The 21,333-nt window shown below is 39.0% G+C and overlaps 1 protein-coding gene across 1 annotated transcript in view; it reads left to right on the forward strand.

The window, feature by feature from the left end:
- plekhf2 (pleckstrin homology domain containing, family F (with FYVE domain) member 2) overlaps positions 1-20,932 on the forward strand; it is a 41,854-nt gene extending 20,922 nt beyond the window's left edge. The window contains exon 2 of the mRNA XM_084943927.1: positions 9,912-20,932. Within this exon, the coding sequence (XP_084800053.1) occupies positions 9,923-10,660 (738 nt within the window). The 5' untranslated portion in view covers positions 9,912-9,922 and the 3' untranslated portion in view covers positions 10,661-20,932. The remainder of the gene's footprint in view (positions 1-9,911) is intronic.
- Positions 20,933-21,333: the final 401 nt, after the last annotated feature.

Genomic DNA, 21,333 nt, shown 5'->3' on the forward strand with positions numbered 1-21,333 from the left:
TTGGTTTTTGTCTCACTTTGGATGAAGTTTATCATCATGCATAATTAAATTTATGCATGCTAAGTTTGTGTGGTTTTCCTACTGGTGATATGTGGGCCAACATGTCAGACCTGTTGAACTCCTTGTATACATGGACAGAATTTAAACTTTGCAAAGGAGAAAATTGGGTGGGGAAATTTTAGTTTCTGTCTTATTAAATATAATGTTAATATAAATCTTCCCTTTACATTCAGTGTCACAACACTGTCTGTACCATTTGCTTTTACAGGGAGTGCAGAATTATTAGGCAAGTTGTATTTTTGAGGAATAATTTTATTATTGAACAACAACCATGTTCTCAATGAACCCAAAAAACTCATTAATATCAAAGCTGAATGTTTGTGGAAGTAGTTTTTAGTTTGTTTTTAGTTTTAGCTATTTTAGGGGGATATCTGTGTGTGCAGGTGACTATTACTGTGCATAATTATTAGGCAACTTAACAAAAAACAAATATATACCCATTTCAATTATTTATTTTTACCAGTGAAACCAATATAACATCTCCACATTCACAAATATACATTCCTGACATTCAAAAACAAAACAAAAACAAATCAGCGACCAATATAGCCACCTTTCTTTGCAAGGACACTCAAAAGCCTGCCATCCATGGATTCTGTCAGTGTTTTGATCTGTTCACCATCAACATTGCGTGCAGCAGCAACCACAGCCTCCCAGACACTGTTCAGAGAGGTGTACTGTTTTCCCTCCTTGTAAATCTCACATTTGATGATGGACCACAGGTTCTCAATGGGGTTCAGATCAGGTGAACAAGGTGGCCATGTCATTAGTTTTTCTTCTTTTATACCCTTTCTTGCCAGCCACGCTGTGGAGTACTTGGACGCGTGTGATGGAGCATTGTCCTGCATGAAAATCATGTTTTTCTTGAAGGATGCAGACTTCTTCCTGTACCACTGCTTGAAGAAGGTGTCTTCCAGAAACTGGCAGTAGGACTGGGAGTTGAGCTTGACTCCATCCTCAACCCGAAAAGGCCCCACAAGCTCATCTTTGATGATACCAGCCCAAACCAGTACTCCACCTCCACCTTGCTGGCGTCTGAGTCGGACTGGAGCTCTCTGCCCTTTACCAATCCAGCCACGGGCCCATCCATCTGGCCCATCAAGACTCACTCTCATTTCATCAGTCCATAAAACCTTAGAAAAATCAGTCTTGAGATATTTCTTGGCCCAGTTTCAGCTTGTGTGTCTTGTTCAGTGGTGGTCGTCTTTCAGCCTTTCTTACCTTGGCCATGTCTCTGAGTATTGCACACCTTGTGCTTTTGGGCACTCCAGTGATGTTGAAGCTCTGAAATATGGCCAAACTGGTGGCAAGTGGCATCTTGGCAGCTACACGCTTGACTTTTCTCAGTTCATGGGCAGTTATTTTGCGCCTTGGTTTTTCCACACGCTTCTTGCGACCCTGTTGACTATTTTGAATGAAACGCTTGATTGTTCGATGATCACGCTTCAGAAGCTTTGCAATTTTGAGACTGCTGCATCCCTCTGCAAGATATCTCACTATTTTTGACTTTTCTGAGCCTGTCAAGTCCTTCTTTTGACCCATTTTTGCCAAAGGAAAGGAAGTTGCCTAATAATTATGCACACCTGATATAGGGTGTTGATGTCATTAGACCACACCCCTTCTCATTACAGAGATGCACATCACCTAATATGCTTAATTGGTAGTAGGCTTTCAAGCCTATACAGCTTGGAGTAAGACAACATGCATGAAGAGGATGATGTGGACAAAATACTCATTTGCCTAATAATTCTGCACTCCCTGTAGATCAGATTTGCTGCTTTTAAAATGAAGACACCTTTGTACTGATCGGTTCTAAAGAATATGTTTTAATGCTTTATCATTTGTAATAAGAGCAGCAGTTTAAAGAGATGTAGAATGGAAAAGGCAAGAACAAAGACACTGCCTCATCATTGATGGCCTCCACCCTCACATTCTCTCCTCTGGATAAATGGGTGCCCTTGTGTCCGTGTTTGCTGTTTACAGTCTACAGAATGGCTCTTTCTCTCTTCTCTGCCCTGCTTTCACCATCTTTACTCTCTCCCTTTAGCGTCTGACTCATTGCTGTCACTGCTTCTTTCTTCCCAGACTTCCCAGTGCGGTGTCCACTGGTGGTTTAATTGCTGGTCATACTAAAGTCTTGAATCACCCACGTCATCTTTTCGTATATTCCAGAGAAGTCTTCTTTCACAAATATCTCAAACATCTTATTTGCAAACCACAACCAAATTACAGAAAAGGCAGTTTCTCTGACAATTCCCACGAGTTGGCATATTCATGCTATTATCTGTGTAATTTTGAGAGTACGTGCTATACTCAAGAAAATCTCAAGACTTTTTAAGGCCATTTTGCACTGCTTGAAAATATTAAATGAGAAATTGCATCTAATTCTGAAGTTCAAAGTTAACAAGTGCCATGTAATAATGACTGTAACCAAGAGGTCCGCCTGCAGTAGAAACACTTAACATAGGTGGTTATTTATAATTAAGTGTGAGATTGTTTTACACTGGCATCACCTTGGCAACTCTAAAGTAAAACCTTGTTTTTGCTTATTTGTTTGCAAAATTTTTATTAGATGGCCCACTTTAGAAAGCAAAACAGTTCACACCACAACTCCCCAAACTTTAGCAACTGTCAGAGTAATGAAGGATTGGAGATGAATCTTAGTGAAATATCGCTAAGCACAGTATCAACAGCAGTGTCTTCTTTGTGTATTTTTCCTACAAGAATCATATTTATTCAACTTATTTTAACTCTACTTACCACAGTTTGAGAACACACACAGATTTCACCTTATAAAGCATAGAATAACTGAACTTAAGATGGAAAACGGGCAAGTTCTTTTGTATTGAGCACAATAAGATGGGACTTAAAAAGGAAGATAAGGTGGGGTTTTTTTTGTTGTTGTTTTTTTCTTTTTCAGGGTTTTGTTGGGGTTAGAACATCTTGCATCTCTCATAAAGGGTAATAGCCGTGACCGACCATAATCTCTGCCTTACTTGTCGTGTCGTTCTTCCCCACTTGTTAAAGAGAACAAAGTGCCCTACTTTTTAATTATTTATAATTTTAATATTTATTTATTTATTGCTTTTTCATGGAGGTTTAATGTTTTTGGGTGCTGGCAATAAATGAACACCTCTTGTAAACTGAGAGAGAGGTCAGCGGCTCGTAATGAATTAATCATTGGGCTTATCTAAAGCCACTGCTGTTCCTGTAACCCTAGGTAGCACAGCCAGTCGTCATTGACATTCAAAACACCAGACTCCAGCTAAGAAACCAAAACTACCCATGAACAGCCCTGTTTGAAAAGTTGAGATGGTATGTGATTTCCACTAGTTTGGAGTAAATAAAATATATTATCTTTAGGCAAAGCTAATGAAAGACCATGCGGGCAAATGATTAAACAATTTGCAAAACACCTCTGGGTTTTATGGAAAAGTTACTTTTATTACAGCTTGCTAATAACATGGAAATAGTGGCGTAATGTGGGATCTAAAGAAGTAATAACCAATTAAAGCACTTTAAATAACATGTAATTAGGTAAGGCCAATGTACAAAATGTAACATTTCTCACATATTAACATTGTTACTAAAAGCTTACTAAGCCAGTTTTTCATCATAGGTATTGTTACATTTGTTTTCACATTCTTAACCCGAATTGATACCACATTATATTCATTTCAGATAAAAATCAAGATTGTTACAAGCTATAACTGGGTTATGACCAAAAATATTTATCATGATATATACGCAGTACGTATCACTCTGCGCCTGCCTACAATAGCCGTAATGCTCCGACAATCCATCAAGTGGTGCGGGTTCGTAGCTTAGCAAAGTCGTACTAAAACATTTGACAGATTGTAGAGCGCCGTGTACCACATAAAATCGTTTCGAGGTCGGTAAACACAACCAGAATTCATACATAAGGTGCACGGGATTATAAGGGGCACTGTCGATTTTCAGAAAAATCAAAGGATTGATTTTAAGTGTGCTGTATTTTCCAAACAACACGGTAATAACGACGGCCCGCTAGCATGCGCTAGCAAAAATAGTCCTTTGTTTTGTATCTGACGGACGAAAGCTAAACCAGTTCCACACCACTGAAGTTGCAGCATTTTTACAAACCAATTCTGATTCATCCGTTTCATTCAACGATCCACTTTCGCTCTTCTCATTCTGCGTCGCCGCCATGTGCGTATGTAAACATAGGCACTGCGCATGCGCGTTTTACTCATATTCTATCGCGATATTTCATTTTCCTATCGTTGCCCAAAATTACACCGGTATTACCGTGAATGGTATGATATAGCCCAGCCCTAATGTAAATTACATCATTCAGTGTGGTTACTACCCCTTTATTTCAACTTCATTGCAAACTATTACTGTTTTATTACCGAAGAAGAGGGAAAATTATCTAATATATTGTCCATAATATAATTAAATGAAAATTAAAGATAACAAAGATGTTGAGTTGGTGAGAGGGGGAAAAAAACTTGGTATTCTTCAGAGTCTTCTGGAAATCAGCAACTGCATTTATATACATCACAACTAACTGTGCTAAAATTACCACCTCTGAACTATCGTCTGTTTTCCCTATAATTAGCAGCAATTTACATAGGAAATGCAAACTCATAAAACAAATTTTCTGTGGGTGCACTGCTGCAAGGGTCTCTAGGGATATTCAAACCTGTAACCTTGGCAGTATTCACACCTTGGTCAGGCAGCTGTAATCTGGTGTCAGGGTGGTTGATGCATTAAATAATTTGCTCCAACCTGGCTCAGTTTCGTCTACCTCTCTCTGTCCAGGGGAGCACAGATGGATGATTGATGTATTCATTTTCACAAATGAGAATCAGCAGCTGGTAAAGTTGAGCTCCACAGAGGGCAACGCTGGCACAAAGAGTTCAGTTCGCCAATCTCCAGCTGGCTGACGAACCCAATCTATCCCTAAGGGAAACTGACACTAAATACCAACAAAACAGAGATGGATAATTGGTTCTGGCTGTGACGTTTATTTCTTTTATGAGCCACATTGGCAAATGAATGTAATGGACTGCATTTACTTTTTATCCTTCACTAATAATCCCAGTATCATTTGTTTTTTTTATTGATTTAAATAAATTTTCGCCAAAGTCTACTTAATCAATTACAATGTTACTTTACTTTCATCAATAAAACATATTTTAATTGATGAAATAATTACATTTACACAAAGGCATTTCTGTTTCCAGAATTTTTCTTTATTTCCTTTGGCATATTAAAGTCGGCTTTCTTAAGCTACATTAAAGAATGTGTCTGCCAGCAGAAGCACCCATCTGTTAACTGTATTCTTGAAACAAATGACACGGTTTTTTTTGCTGTAATTGATCATTTATTTTATTTATTTGAAATCCCACAGAGATCATACATAACTGTTTTGCTGTACTTTAACCACTTTTTAAAGGATAATTATATTTGTTTTAATTATTTTTAAATTGAAGCATTTACAAATGATAGCATTTTGAGCTTAAGGTAAAGAAAAGAGAAAAATCATTAGAAGAATCTTGACCTGTTTGCAAGATGACATTTCACTTAGATGACAAATAACTGAAACTGAAATGTCTCACCATATTAAATCATTATATTGACCATACCATTAAACCGTCATGACTGATTATGCCCTCAGAGTTCTTTTGTTTGTGTTCCTGTCTTTGCTCATGAAAGCTGTCATTTATCACTGCAGAGCAAAGAAAGCTCTTTCTTCTTGTAGCATTTTCTGTGCATTTTTCAGTCTGTTTCATCCCACTCTGTCTCACTTTGATTACTGGGTTGGGAGCCTGCAGCCTGTATTTATGCCGCTATCTCTCACCAGAACCTTTTGCTCTTTGTGCCTTCAACTGTCTGCTGATGGGAGTTGGTCCCCGGGCTGCCTCGGCAGTGGGAAATGAGCCCTCGCTAACAGGGTTGGCGTTTCAGCAACCCCTCTGTCCTCTACGGGGCTTTTCTGTCGCAGTTCACTCCCTCACTCAGGGTTATTAGTGTGCAGATCACTAGGGAGCCCGGCCCAAGCTGCACTGGCATCTGCTGGCTAATTAGCATCGTTTCTTGCACTGTGGTTTTGTTTGGTTGTTTGTATTTTTTTTTTCTTTTTTTAAAGTCTGAAATCAAGAGTGCAGTCACACCTAAACTTTGGTTTCTATATGTTACAGTTAGTTTAGTTATGTAGTTTGTTCAAGTTCAGTCCACCCACTTACCAACAAACAAGTGGCTAGGAGCTTATTTGTTGCAGAGTTACAGAAACTTTCAAATAATGAAGTTTGGGAAGTTTAGAAGGGACTTTGTGTAGCTTTGCCTGTGTTTAAAAATGATCAAATTTCAGGAATATTTTAAGAAATGTTGGTTCTAGACCCTCAAATGTGGTGAAGTTGGGTGCCGGTTTAGCTCATTGGGATGAGCAGGCGACCATATGCCACATGTCTGAGAGCGGGTTCCTGTCCGACCTGCAGCCCCTTTGCCGCATGTCTTCTCCTGTCTCTCTTTTGTTCCGCTTTCTTGTCAGTCTTCGCTATATCTACCCAAAAAAAGTAGAAAGGCCCAAAATAATTTTAAAAAATGTGGTGAGTTGTTTTTTTTTTTTTTTTACACTTTTGTTTTGTATGAATGTTAATGTAATATTACTGACCATTTCATCACTGAATCATTAGTCTCTGAGAAACTTGCTAATATCTCCAGTTTAAAAACAAAACATTATTAAAGAAATAGTAAGAATAACCAGAGGGGTGGAGCAAATAATTGTGTTTAAATTTTTTAGTCAGGTTTAATAAGGCTGATTGGAAAGCACCGGGAAAAGAAAAAAAAGCAGAACAAAATATACATGTATGGGTGTTCACAGCAGTGGGAAGGATTAAAAAGGAAACTGCATCCACAAGTCAAGATCTTAAGATGAATGAATCTCAGCAGGCTTTGTCTAAGTAAATAAGACTTCAGAAGTTTATCTCTCTGGTTTCACAGTATCCATGCTGCTTGTGCATGGCTTCATGTCTGTACTATAGTCTGTACTTCATCTTATCTTTTTTGAGGGCTCGACTCTGCTCTCAAACCCTAGGGCTCGCCTAGAAAGTGCCAGCATCCTTTTGTATCTATCACCAGTGACCTTTGACCTCTTTCACTGCGCTTTCAGCCAAGGGGAGACCCATAAGCTGTGCTGTTATCTGGGTCACATCAGAGAAGAGAGACCTGCTGGTGTTTGGTATTGAGTCTCAATTGAATTCTCTCTTAAAAGCTTGAGGAATGGATCCATTCAGACTGTAACCTTTACTTACAAAGGACACACAAGAAAAAATAAAACTGAGATAAAATAGTGTTAAAAAATGCTGGTTCATGTTCAGGAATTGAAGAGTTAAAAAGAAGAGACAAAAAAGGTGCACATCGGGTAAACTATTTATTTATGTGTCACCCTGCAGGAGAGATGGCTCGTTTTTACCTACATTTGGATTGTGGGATAATATTATGTAGGCTAAATGTATTTTATGTGAAGACATTTCCCGCACATTCAGTTATTCAGTGTTGTTTCAGTTTGTAGTTTGGGACTTATCAGCTTTTCTTTCTTTTTTTCATTTATTTCTTTATTTTTGTAATGTTAATGTCCAGTGGGTTGTTTGCTACACCTAGTGGCTAGGGCTGGGCGATATGACCCAAAATTCATATCTCGATATTTTTTAGCTGGGTGGCGATATAAGATATATATCTCGATATTTTTTTAAAGCCATAAGTTAAGAACAAAAAGAGAGTTCTTAGTCACACTGTGTCCCAGATGTCACACAGGCATTTTTATTTACATACAGCATAGATTTACATGAAGAAATTACTCAAAAAAAAATTATCAGCATTTATTAAATAATAATGCTCCATAAATAAAAGAAAACAATGTTGTTTTTGTGCATAACAAAAAGCTCATAATTGTGCAGTCAAAATGTAAACTAACAGACGCTGAGCATAATAACAAAGACAGATTTCACAGCTGCTCTGTTCCCAACTTCTACTGCGTGACTGACAGCCTTGAGTTTGCAATCCGCTTCGTAACCATGTCTCTTAACAGGTGCCATTTATGGTCCTTATACACACACAATACGGTAATATTACGTTGAAGCACAGTACGTATCACTCTGCGAGGCTCCAGACTACGGTAGCCGTAATGCTCCGACAATCCATCAAGCGCTGCAGCTCCGTAGCTTACCAAAGTCGTACTAAAACATTTTTTTTGACAGATTGCTGAGTGCCGTGTACCACCTAAAATCGGTTCGCGGTCAGTAAGCACAACCAGAATTCATACATAAGGCGCGCTGTCAACTTTTGAGAAAATGAAAGGATTTTAGGCCGTGCAGCCCTTGTGGGCTGCATGTCGTTAGCGTGGTTAGCTCGTTAGCGCGGTTAGCTCGCTAACACGTTGACGCCGTCCAGCCCCACAACTCGCTAACGGAGATTTGCCGTGTCCATCTTGTCGCTACCTGCAGGTGAAGCTATGGGGGAGGAGGGGGAGTTGTGTTCAGTGAAGGAGAGGCGAGGCCGAGTAACGTTGCGCTGAGACAAAAGTGGACGAAAGAGGCAAACTTGTGGCTCCACAAGTATAATTATAACGTAACATAGACTATATCGATATAAAGGATATTGTCACATCTTATATCTCGTATGAAAATATATCGATATTTTTTAAAAACTCGATATAACGCCCAGCCCTACTAGTGGCTAATTATTTTTTTTATGCCACAATCACCAGAAGTCGTAACAAATAAATTGGATATTTAGTATTTATTGCTGACAGATGAAGTGTGACTGATCAATCTGTTTAATTTGTTAATGAATGAGGTGCTATCTCTTGCTGTACGAGATGAAGCCATTGGAGTTTGGCAATATGGAAAATTGGATTTTTGTATTTGGCAAATGTCACTGTCAATTAAATATAACATGTGCTAAAGACCATACGTTTGTCAGCCAATGTGATTATCGCATTGCTACTCGAAGTCACATTTTACAATATAGACGCCAGTCTTAAGCACAGACAGCTTAAGTGTAAAATCAGATCATGTGGCACTAAACCAACATGTGACAGATGAGATCAGTGAAGTTACAAGGGAAAGTGGAACAGTGATTCATTGCACTGTGGTTCTTCATCAGAAAGAAATACAGACACTGGCAGGAAATCTGCTACTACAAACACAGTTATGCCAGTATAACTTAAGAACAGGGTGAGAGAGATTGTTTTAATGGTTTCTACTCCCCTCTGTATTTACAGTATTATGCTGTCAGTAAACAGGATCAGTATAATCAGTTTATGGCATAACAAAGTAAAAGTTAAACGCCGGAAGAACCCCAATTACTCTGCTTTTTTTTTTCTTTTTTCTCTTTCAAAATGTTAAACTGATATCAAGTGGGAACTCACAAGAACTCACAAAGAATCACCTAGAATGAGTAAAAACATTTGCAAGAAAACAAAAGCATACATGTGACCAAGAGTTAAATATGTGAAGTTACTCTAAAAGAACTACGTAAAGTACTGCTCACAGTGATGGACTTGGCACGATTTTGTTAAATTTTTTATTTTTTTTTTTAATTTGTCGCGGTCACTCTTGGTAGAGTGTTCTCTGTCTGGCTTTATTTGCTCTGCGGTGACTCAGATGGGCATAAAAATAAGTCCTGAAAATATTACTTTTCTTGCAAGTCTGCTATAAAATTTAATTAGTCAAGGCTCGCTGGTCTCGTTTTCAAACTAGAAACTTTCGGAATTGCTTATTTGGCTGTGTTGCTCGATTTAAAAAAACAAAACAAAAAAATCCCCAATGTTTGTTCTCAACTTTCTTCTGTTTGTCTTCCTCCAGGTGAGGTGAAGATGGTGGACCGGCTTGCGAACAGCGAGGCCAACTCCAAGCGGATTGCGGTGGTTGAGAGCTGCTTCGGCGCTGCAGGTCAGCCACTGGCCATCCCAGGCCGTGTGCTGATTGGTGAGGGTGTTCTCACTAAACTCTGCCGCAAGAAGCCAAAGGCACGGCAGTTCTTCCTCTTCAACGACATCTTGGTTTATGGTAACATCGTCATTCAGAAGAAGAAGTACAATAAGCAGCACATCATCCCTCTGGAGAGCGTCACCATCGACACAGTGCCAGATGAAGGCGACCTGCGCAATGGCTGGCTCATCAAGACGCCCACCAAGTCTTTCGCTGTGTATGCTGCTACTGCCACCGAGAAGTCCGAATGGATGAACCACATAGGGAAATGTGTCGGAGACTTGCTGCAGAAGAGTGGCAAGTCCCCCACAGGAGAGCACGCGGCTGTATGGGTGCCCGACTCAGAGGCCTCTGTGTGCATGCGCTGCAAGAAGGTGAAGTTCACGCCAGTCAGCCGCCGCCACCACTGCAGGAAATGTGGATTTGTGGTCTGTGGGCCGTGCTCAGAGAAGAAGTACCTCCTTCCTAGCCAGTCGTCCAAACCAGTTCGTGTCTGCGAGCACTGCTACGAGCAGCTGACATCCGTAAACCAGGCGCGCTCAGACTCCATCACTCGGCCGGGGTCAAAGTTCCACAGCAACAACCTCTCGGACGATGACGACGATGACGACAGCAGTGACTGAAGAAGGTCCGATCCTCCCAACGGTCTGTCCATCTCTCTGCCGTGGAGGAAGTACTCTGCTGATTACATTTTTTGTGTTTTCCATCCTTGTGATTGAATCATGATCCACCAAGAGAGGAATTCTGGATTAATTCATTAATTCACTTTGGAGTTCTGGTCTCATCAACAAACCAAAATGTTTTACCCTTTTCTATGAATCCAGCAGGGATAAATACTTTCCTGAACACAGTGATTAATCAGTCACTTGAGAAACTGCCTGGGTGACCAGCAGCACTTTGAGATAAAGTTTTGACTGTTCATCACAGCCCTTCTCCCTTCTGTCTTAATTAGCTTCAGTTAGTCACTACAGAAAACAAAGGTGCTAATGAGAGACTTGCCCTCTGCTCTATACTCAGCTTAAGTTAATTTCTTCTTCTTTCTTTTTGTCTTTCTTTCTTATTTTTGTCCGTGCTCTCTCTCCATGGACCTAAACAAGGTAACTGCTTGTAATTTCTGCAGGGAAAAGCAAATGTTTGGGCTGTAGCCTGTCTTTGGTTTTCTTTCAGGTATTTCACCAAACAGGACTTTATTATAACAGAATTCTGCACTATTTTTGTAAATTGGACTCCAGCAAAATGAAAAGTTTCCCTTTTATAAATATATATTGTGCTAAACCCAGAACTTTTTCTAATCTACTATAGCTGCTTTTGACAAATCAACTAAAGCTTGTCTCACAGTGAGCGATTGTTTCTCTTTTAACAACCACATATGAGTTTTCTTAGAGGCTGTCCCCAAGCTTACTCTGCCTTCTTCTATACCCTCACATAGTGCCTTGTAGAAAACTCAGCTTAGCCTTCAGCAAGCAGAAAGGTTATTAGATAATAAAACAAGACTGCAAAAAACAGCGACTTCATGATAGGTTGACTCTGAAACACATTATAGAGGGTAGGGTTGTTGTTTGGTTTTGTGTGAAGACCAGGGAGATTATAGACCAGGGATCAGATGGGAATGGTTCAATTTGTTCCTAGAAACACTTGAAAGTCACTTAAACCAGCCATCCAATCTTGTAAGGGCAGTCACCGGCTTTTCCATTTAGCTGCTAGTGGGCAATTTTTCACTAGAGGAACCTAATTGCCTTGTTTCCACATTGTGTTAAAAACCAGAGGATGAATGGAAAGTATTGGTGATCAACATTCACACACTCTCACGCACACGCACACACACACCCACACCCACACCCACCTTTCAACAGATGGCTTGTGTGGACCTGTGTTCCAGACGAGGCTGATTGAACTCTAGTTGAGAGGTTGCTTTAGACCTTGTGAAAATCTTTTGTCGCCGACCATGGCTGGGAAATCTAGTTAGACTTCTATCAAACACCCCATTGTTGATCAAACAATCTAAAGTTTACCTTCAGAAATAAATAACTAGCCAGCCAAATATACTCTGATTCTGAATATTGATTGAATAAAGCACACATTACTTTGCAGTGCTGGGCTGATATGTTCATTTGTTCCCAAAAAGCTGTTGCACTGACCCTGCCTGTGAGTAATTATACAGCATTTCCCACATATTTTAATTCCATTTTGGCTCCATTGTCCATCCATGCTAAACAATACCCTTCATAAAGGGCCCTTTTGGAAATATTTTAATCAGCAAGTACCCTGTGATACATAAGTATTTGAGCGTTACAATCACCTGCATCTCCAATGAGTCTTTCATCCTCTTTAGCTGCTAGGCCCTGTTCTGCTCTGCAGCTGAGCTCAGAGTTTGAGACACAAAAAGCATTACAGCTTCTAGCAACCGTAGTTCTAGGGTTTGCAGCAGAAGATCTCCAGTTGTCAGATGGAGTACAGGACAGTGGTGCTAGAATCCACTGAAACAAGAACTCAAGCAGAGTAATGACCTCCAAGTCCAACACAATGCCAAGATGGCCAAAATAGCGTCTTGAGTAACGTGAGATTAGAAGGCCTTTGGGACTGAACTTTTAAAATAAGGTCATGGTGTTATCAGCTACCAAATCAGTCATGGATCGTGGTGTTCCTTCAAACAGACTGCAAAAATAAAATCTGCTAAACCAAGTTGCAAAATATTCTTGTGGGGCTGTTAAGTCTCTGCTATAACTTTAATGTCACATTATAACAAAAGACAAAAATTGGTAAAACATGAAGTTGCTAGAGTGGGTAAAGACAAAGAATTCAAGTTTTTTGCACCTGGTTGGGTTTTGTTAGCTGTAGGTTATTTTTATCTTTGTGTTATACAAACGGATCCGATTAATGTAATACCTCACAGAGAGGTAGCAGCAAGCAGTAGTTTGGATTCTGTTTGCGATACGATTGTTTAACACTCAGCTAATGCTTCCAGTGAATGAATGAAATGAAATGAAATGCAGTAATAAGGAAGTTTTAGGGCCTGGTGTGTGTTTTTCTTTTCTTGCACAACTGTGTGTGAACCATAGGTTGTGAAATTCCTACCTGCTCAGCAGCTTAGCAGGTTTTCTGGAATGAACATCAGGAAATCGGCATGTTGTCTTCCTGTCACTTGCCCTTTACTGTGCTGCTCTTTTACGTCAGAGGGAAATACTGTGTCATAAAACAAACACACCTCTTTTGAACTCTGCCAACACAAGCGACCATAACAGTCTGTCCATCTTTCTTTCCTTCCTTCCTTCCTTCCTTCCTTGTGTACTTGCTTCCTTTTTCAGTACCATCACTTCTCCATGGAAACCACAGCTTGTAGATCATGTGACACAGTGTGTGTGAATTAAGTCATGTGTTTGGGTACTGAACATGGAACTGAAAAAAAAAAACTCCTTTGGGGAATTGACTACCTTCTACAGCCTGCAGAGAACTCAGGTTCAGTTCGCTTACCAGATGTTCATGTTATCAGTTTCAGTGCGAGTTTCTGTTCTCAGTGAGTCCTGTGAAGAGTTTCATTCCTCAGACCAACATTTTCAAATAAACAGCACTCAAAGTTGACTCTAAACTCCGCAGGATCATTAATTTCTCGGTATTTATGACCCAAGCTTGTACTCAGTTACTCGTCAGTCTGCTTCTCTGCTGTATTCACTCTGCTGGCTCATTCTGTGCTGTTGGAGGTCTCAGGATTGTCACTATTTGTAAAAGTGCACTTGTAGCATCTAAACCAAGACTGAGTTAGGATTCTCGTCTGTCCTGTTTCCCTGCGTCACTGCATGTCTGCTTAGAAAATCCAACATTTTTATCAGATTGACGCATCACACTTCACATTGACGGGCGTTTACAGTATTCTTAAGAAAAGATTTTGCAACTCTGGAATATTGAAACACAAGACATGCAGTACATGACAGTCATGTCATCTGCCAGGAATGCATTAGAATGCCAGGCATTTTACCTATTGACAACTCGACTGAACGAGTAATCTTAACATATTGTATGAACCTGTCGAAGTGTGAAAGCAGGACATCAGCAGCTTGGATGAGACTTTTTTTTTTGTTTGTTTTAAATGAGCTACAGAGTGTAAAGGTCACCATAAAGTCAGCGTAGACTGCTGCATTGATTTCACTAAAGTGCATCTGTTTGATCGGCTGACTGACAAAGTCAAAACACCTCCTACGGGGACAGCCTGTCACACCCAGCTCCATCCAAGCAGACTCTCACTCACGTGAAACTTCATTTTCACAGACGGGTGAAAGTGTGAACTTGTATTTTGGAAGTTTTGTTCTCGTTAAATAGAGCACACTAACTGCATCAGGTTTTTTGGAATGAAACTCCTCATAGGTGTTTGTTTAAAACAAAAGACATGGGATAAAATGTACGTGAGCACACTGCAGTCAGGACTAGAAACCAAAACCACAGAAGTGATTTTGCTTTTATCTGAGATCAAACGGGATTGGGAAAACAAGTTTGCGTTGCTTCTAACAAAAGCCGAACCTTTACCTTTATGTCCAACACCTCTGTGAGTGTCTACAGATGATTTCCTTCATTTTGACTTTCTTTCTACACAGATATACGGTAACAGTACAGCATTAAGCATCTCAGTAAACCAGCAGAACAGGAAGAAGAAAGGGATCATTTTCTTGTTATGATCTTATAGGTTAAACTTTCTGGTAATGTTATAGCGATAAGAGAAATGACCATGTTAATGATCACTAACCAGCTGTCCTTTATACTCACTGTGGCGGTGGTGCTCACGGAGAGACGATGACGTCACAGTCGAATCCAGAAGCACAAAGTCCGGCCTCAGGTTTGCTGTGGATTGCACTCAAAGTCGGCACATGGACTCTGATCCAGGTTGTTACCATATACTGTCAGATCCACAGCGACTGGACATTTTCAAATGAATCCTCATGTTGTTTTAAGCCTGTTGATTTTTGTACATTTGTACAGATTTGGGTTCTTTGGGTTGTAATGTTTTTGTTGTACAGTTCTCATAAGTTTCTGAAATGACGCTGTTTCAAGTCTCTTTGTGCTCAGCCCTCCTCTTCGTCCTGTCTGTCACATGTCATCAGCATCTGCAGCTTTGTAATACGGTTAAAAAACAGATGGGAACGTTTTGATGGCCACCATGCAGCCATGTGTGTTTTAAGAGATCCTGCTCCTCAGGAAAGGCAACAGCAGCCGGCAAATATTAAATGCCCGGTTCAAAGACACCTAGTTCCTGTGTTTTTGGGGAGGTTATATGCACTTAAACGGGTCACAACGCTGATTTCTTGGTAGTAAAACTTCTAGTATACAGTACAAAACTAAGGATTGCAATATGTATTTGTTTTTAAATATCTCATTCCACAGTTTGACTAAAATTGAATCAAACTCCAGCCAAATTAGATTTTTTTTTTTTCACCTCCCAACCTCCCAAACATATTGACCAAGAGAAATGACACAGTCTGATGCAGACGTACAAAAATCCGATGAGTCATTACTCCCCCCACAAGATTGTTTGTACAGTGTGATCCTGCTGCTGAGTGAACCATGAACATCAAAACATCTAAATCTTGGCTGATTGAGACTGTTACACTTAACTGGCTTTTTTTTTTTCCCCACTTTTCCATCTGGCCAGAACTTTTGTGCTGTAAATTACAGTGTCCAGCTGTTTGTGTGTTCACACTGTGAGCAACATGTGTGGCAGGTGGCGCTGTTTGTGTTGATTGTAGATTGAGGGGTTCTGATTACTTCTCCAAGCATTGATTAAGAAAATGTCACATGTAAACAAATCACACATGTAATTGTTTTGATTTTTAGAGGATTTTTTTTCTTTCTTAAATGGCCCAATAGTGAAACTAATGCAGGAAGGGCACGTTAATAACAAATAAATAAAATAAAAATAAAGCCTTCAATTGAAAGAGTGAATATAATCTGTGTTACTTGTGACTTTTTTTTTAAGCTGATCACTTTGCTGCATTCAGGCGATGCGCTTGTATTCAAAATTTTTAAATTATCTCAAGCATGTGACCTTTATGTTGTGTTTATAGGTCGTGAACTGGCAAAGCAGTGGAAAAGTCACCGGAGGCTGTAAATAATCTAAACCTAACATCTAGTATTTGTTCTTGTTAGTAGCATGGATTTGCAGCTAGAAGCTGTGCAGAAAATTGATTCATTATCATGATTTTTCTTGGCTTTTTCCGGCACACATTTCATCCTTCAGTGGCTGTAAGAACAGCTGAGCCAGCCACAACGCTGCAGGGATAATTAATCTTTAAAAATGTGTTACTGTTGAGTGTGTCTTTTTTTTTTTTTAAGTTATGTAGTTATTAAAGAAAACTTGGTATGAAAATCCCAGTAGTAAGAAATAAAAGCTCGTCTTCACAGCCATGACAAACAGGAAAACCAAAGAAACGTAAACAGCTCGAACTAACTATACTGTGGTTAACTGAGTTCCTGATTAAGATCAAAAGCTGCACAGAGAAATCAAACACCCTATACACTCCTGGAGACTAAAGGGCAGAGTAAACGTGCCCAAAAGAAGTCAGAAAAAAGAGCTGAAGACACATTTATCTCATATTCTATGACTCGTTGTATTAATTAATTTTTACACGCTTTTTCCATTAGTGGTTTTGTCAGGAAGGGGTTAAAAAAAATCTGCCAAACAAAACATCTGGAGTCACCGTGGCGACACCTTGTGTATAAACTAGTACCCAAAGTAGCTTCATTGTGTTAACACCTTTAATTAGCTCTTATACCAACATATTAAGTAAGTTGGTATGAAATTTTAATTACACTATAATACTTTAATGTAGTCAAATGAAATATTTATAGATTATTCACTAGATATTGTAGAAATATTACATCAATATGTATGTAAAATGCCTTATAACCTTATAACATTTGTTATAACACTAGTATTTAGTTCAAATGTCATCCGGTAATCTAAAAATAAATATATTTCTGTGGGTCAGTACTGGAAACAAACCGGCAACTTGTGGGTAACGTGTGGACACTCTTGTTACTTTTAGTCTAATTTAAAAGCATAGGTAACACAAAAATGGCCACAGCCATTGTGATGTCAGCTACTGGCTTTGGACACCATATTTGGCCACTGCCTCGGTCGACAAGCTGCATTCACTAATTGCATCAGTGCAGCAGAGTTTAATCAGCTGAGTAGCTGACAGACTAATAAAATGCTAGTTTTTAACTCACTAAATCCTGGATGGTGTTTACTATACAGTGTGCTGTAGTATAAGTCAGATAATACATTCAAAATTGCGCTGAAAGGCTCCCAGCAGCACACACATCATACTGACTGAGGGTCGTGGATGAAGCCTAGCAGAAGCTGATTGACTCCAGATGTCTGTTTGGATGCCTGTCGGTCCACACCCCTGATGCAATTACCCACTGAATGAGCTGTGAAAAGTAATCACCCCAGGCAGAGTTGTAATCCATAGAAGTCAAAACGCATTTGACTTTTTGCTTAACCTTTTAATGCTGTACAGTTGGACATTTTAACATAGGAGCCTATTATGATCGACCCCCTTTTGGGGCTTTCCTCTAGTGGCCGATAGAGGAACTGCAGTTGTCACTTTGCATAGACTTCATCTCTCAGCTCTGGAGGTGGCCTGTGCTTAAAAGTAAAGATTGATTGTTCGACGTCTAAATCACAGTTGGCAGTGGCTGTTAAGTGTAACTTGCCAAGCAGCTGACAGTTGGCATTGTGAATCTGAAAGCCTGCAGGACAACAGTGGGACAACAGGAATGTCGTTCCACAACTTCCACTGTTTTGAGAGATTCCTGATTTCAGGAGTCCTCTCACAAATTGTGACAGTAACAACAAGCTGTTTATAAGTTATAATGATCTAACAATGCTTGACATGTTTCCGTCCTTTAGTTTTAGCGATTTGTATGCAAACTTTTTAGTTTTTTAATGTTTAATTATAGCACAGTTCTTATTTGTGGCCTCAGTCTGTACACTTAGTCCAAATTTGGTTCCAGTTAGATAAAGCATTTAAAATTACTGAGCTCATTAATCCTCACATGCCATCCATTGCTGTCACTGCTTCTGTCGACTGCCTTTATAAACTATGAAAGGATCATGTGAAAACAGTGGGGCAGGAGTCAGTCAGCAGATTATTCAGCCAAAACTGTAGCTTTCCACAGCTTTCCATTGCTGTTCTGAGTGTAAATTAAAGAGTTGTCTTGCCAGCTAGTTTCAGTTCATTTTTATTTATGCAATGCTATTTCACAACAGGCATTTTTAATTCCCTGTACACTGTAAAGACCTAACAATATTATAGAGAGAAACCTAACAATTCCCTTTAGGCAAACACTCACAGTAAGACGGTGAAACCTCTGGGAAAACCCAGGCTCATCATCCCTTGTGAAGAAAAAGTGTAGTTAGAAAAGCACATAGAAAAACAATAAAGCAGCAGGCTGATGTGGCCAAGGATACGTGCAAAAAAGGTACAGCAAGAAAAGGAAAACTTTAATACATGCAACAGTGGCATATGCACATTTTTCATTAAAGCCACCATACCTTGAAAATACTTTCAATTCAGCTATAAAACATCCACAGCAAACACACACTGCCATATGGATTACCTGCCATGCTGCACAACTCCAGAGAATTACAAATCCTTCACAATCATTCGAGGAAATCTGACAGAGTTTAGTGCAACATTTAATAATCTGGTAGAGATTAGGTTCAGCCACAACAACCACTGGTGTGTAAGTTGTGTTTGTGTTCACCCCAAAGGTCATTTGACTGAAGTCAAGACAGTGAGTTCAGGGGTGCAAATGAGTTTTTAGTTTTATTCAAAAAGGCTCATGAATGGATGGAAATCACCTTCAATAAGAAGAGACAATAGACAATAATAAGAGCTGTTTGAAGTCTTGAAAGTCTCTACTAAGGAAAGGACAGGGGAGACACAGTCAGCAGGGAACCTTCCCACAGTGCTTGCAAGTTGTGATGACATTTTTCAATTGTGGGCTTAAAAACTTTGACTAAGACGTTATGTTTTCATTGAAGCATTCTGAGGATGGTTCACAAATGTTGTTGAGGTGCAGAATATAAACAGTTTAAAAAGTACCACAATCACCTGCAGCAGTCTAAATATGTGTTGGGGACATTAGTTAATTTTAACACAATGAAGTTATAACAAATTGTTACCTAGAGCTATCAGAATAATAGCTTTTCTCCAAAGCATAGGGTTAGGGTTTGGAGCTAAAGTTGGAGTCATCATTCTGAATGTCAGCATCCTGAAACTTGTGTCCATAATGTGCCCATTAGATTGCCTGATATTTGGTGATTAATGGTCCTCAGACAATATAATGTAGTTTTTGATTAATTCATGGTGACTCTTTATCTTTAGTACTACGCCAATTGCATATTGCATAATTTTGGGAAATTAAGCTTGTTATGACGTAGGCCAAAATTTCAGATGTGATCAGATTTCAATATCTGATATTATTTTAGTGTGGGACTGATTATTTCTCCCTCTGTGTTAGCCCAGTGATGTGACTGTGATTGTCCAGGGTGTACCTCACCTCTCTTCCTAAATTAGCTGTGATAGGCACCAGCGGTCTATTACCCATATTAGATAAGTGATTAAAAAAGGCATGGATATACTGATGATATTTTAAATATTGAACATGTAGAATATCATTTTCAAAGCTTTCTTATTAGGGTTGTCTGTTTTACAGTCTTCATATAAACTAAAGCCACAGCAGGAGCCAATCAGCAGCTTTATGTTAAATTTTAAAGGAACGTAGTTTGCAGGCTTCATACAGTTAAAAAAAAGTCTTTAATCCCATGATGCTAGGAGATGTAAGTGTGTGAAGGAATAATGAATAAATTATGATATGTTAAAATATCTGTCAAACACACACAACTTCTTTATCAAAGCAAATCTCAGAAGTACCATAACGCAGAGTTCAGGTGTTTAATATTTATTAAATACAATCAAAGGTATCAGACGTTTTCAGCACTGCCACTGCTGGATGTGTAATATGTTAATGAAGATGGCACACAGCTGAAAAGTAAAGCACAGGATGAGATTACTCAAAGAAAAATGTTATATCTATATGAAAAAGTTTGATCAGCAGAAAAAAGTCAAAAATAGTGTGTAAAATATCATCACTAGATGTGAGTAGGTTGCAGATTACAATCAACTGAGTACTGTTTTCTTACTCCTCCCAATTTGAGCATAAGCCTAGCTATGCTGGCTTCTGTAGGATACACAACTCTGGCTGATGTTTATCTGTATTGAGTGTAAGCTATCACTCTGTGTTTACCTAAGTCGGTGTCCTTTTCTTTTTACTCTGAAGGAGGCTGTAAAACTGAGAAAAGAGTTCAATACGAGTCAATGAGTCAGTGACGCTAACATGTGCTCGATGACAGCGATACTGAGGTGAGTTGTTGAGAATATTCTGAAATTTTCTGTCTTTAATTGCTGCAGTTTTTGCTACTGTTAGCTGCTGTTAGCCTCTGTTAGCTGCTGTTAGCCAGCATTACTGAAACATTCTTTGTAGTGGCTATAATATTTGTGCGTCATATGATGTGAGAATGTAATAAAACTGTTTATCAAAGGTGTTGTTTTTAGGACACATGAGCCGAACATTCCATAATATTAATTTATACTCTTTTCCCTGCTGTCCGAAAAAAGAAAGGGTCGCACATTTAATCTGCTGACAATATGCAACTGCCACAATATCAGGAATAAGTGAGCATGTTTTCATGCATTAGACCCCTGATTTCAGTTCAGGAGATGGGGCTTGTTGTGAGGAGATATCTGTTGACTTGTTTTATGTATGTTTTTTGTATACTCATGAGTATAATGCTCTTTTTTGGATTAAATTCCTATTAAATAACCCTAAGAGTTTAGATTTTAAAAATGATAAACCTTATCTGTGTTTAAGTAATACTATTTACATTATTTGAAAATAAAAAAGTAAATAATTCACATTTAATAGATTTAAGTATAATTTAGTTGTTGATTTTTTAGAATAAAATACTCACTACAGTAAAATAAAATGTGCATAATGTGAAAATTATAATAACTCAGTGTTGCTAGAACTGCACTAAACAAAATTGAAGGTATTCCGGTATTTAAATTTTTACAAAGCCCTGCATGAAAAGCAAATTTGTGCATCAAGCACACTTTACGTACAAAAATGAAAATGAAACAGCAAAAGGTGACAGAAAATGCACTGTTTCTGAAAAAGGAACCTGCCCAACTTTAATCACCATGACAATGATTTTTACTGATGTAGAAAAATACTACACCCA

This window comes from Perissodus microlepis, chromosome 11 (assembly GCF_051167445.1).
Source record: "Perissodus microlepis isolate ML-2025 ecotype Zambia chromosome 11, ASM5116744v1, whole genome shotgun sequence".
NCBI classification, from domain to species: Eukaryota; Metazoa; Chordata; class Actinopteri; order Cichliformes; family Cichlidae; genus Perissodus; species Perissodus microlepis.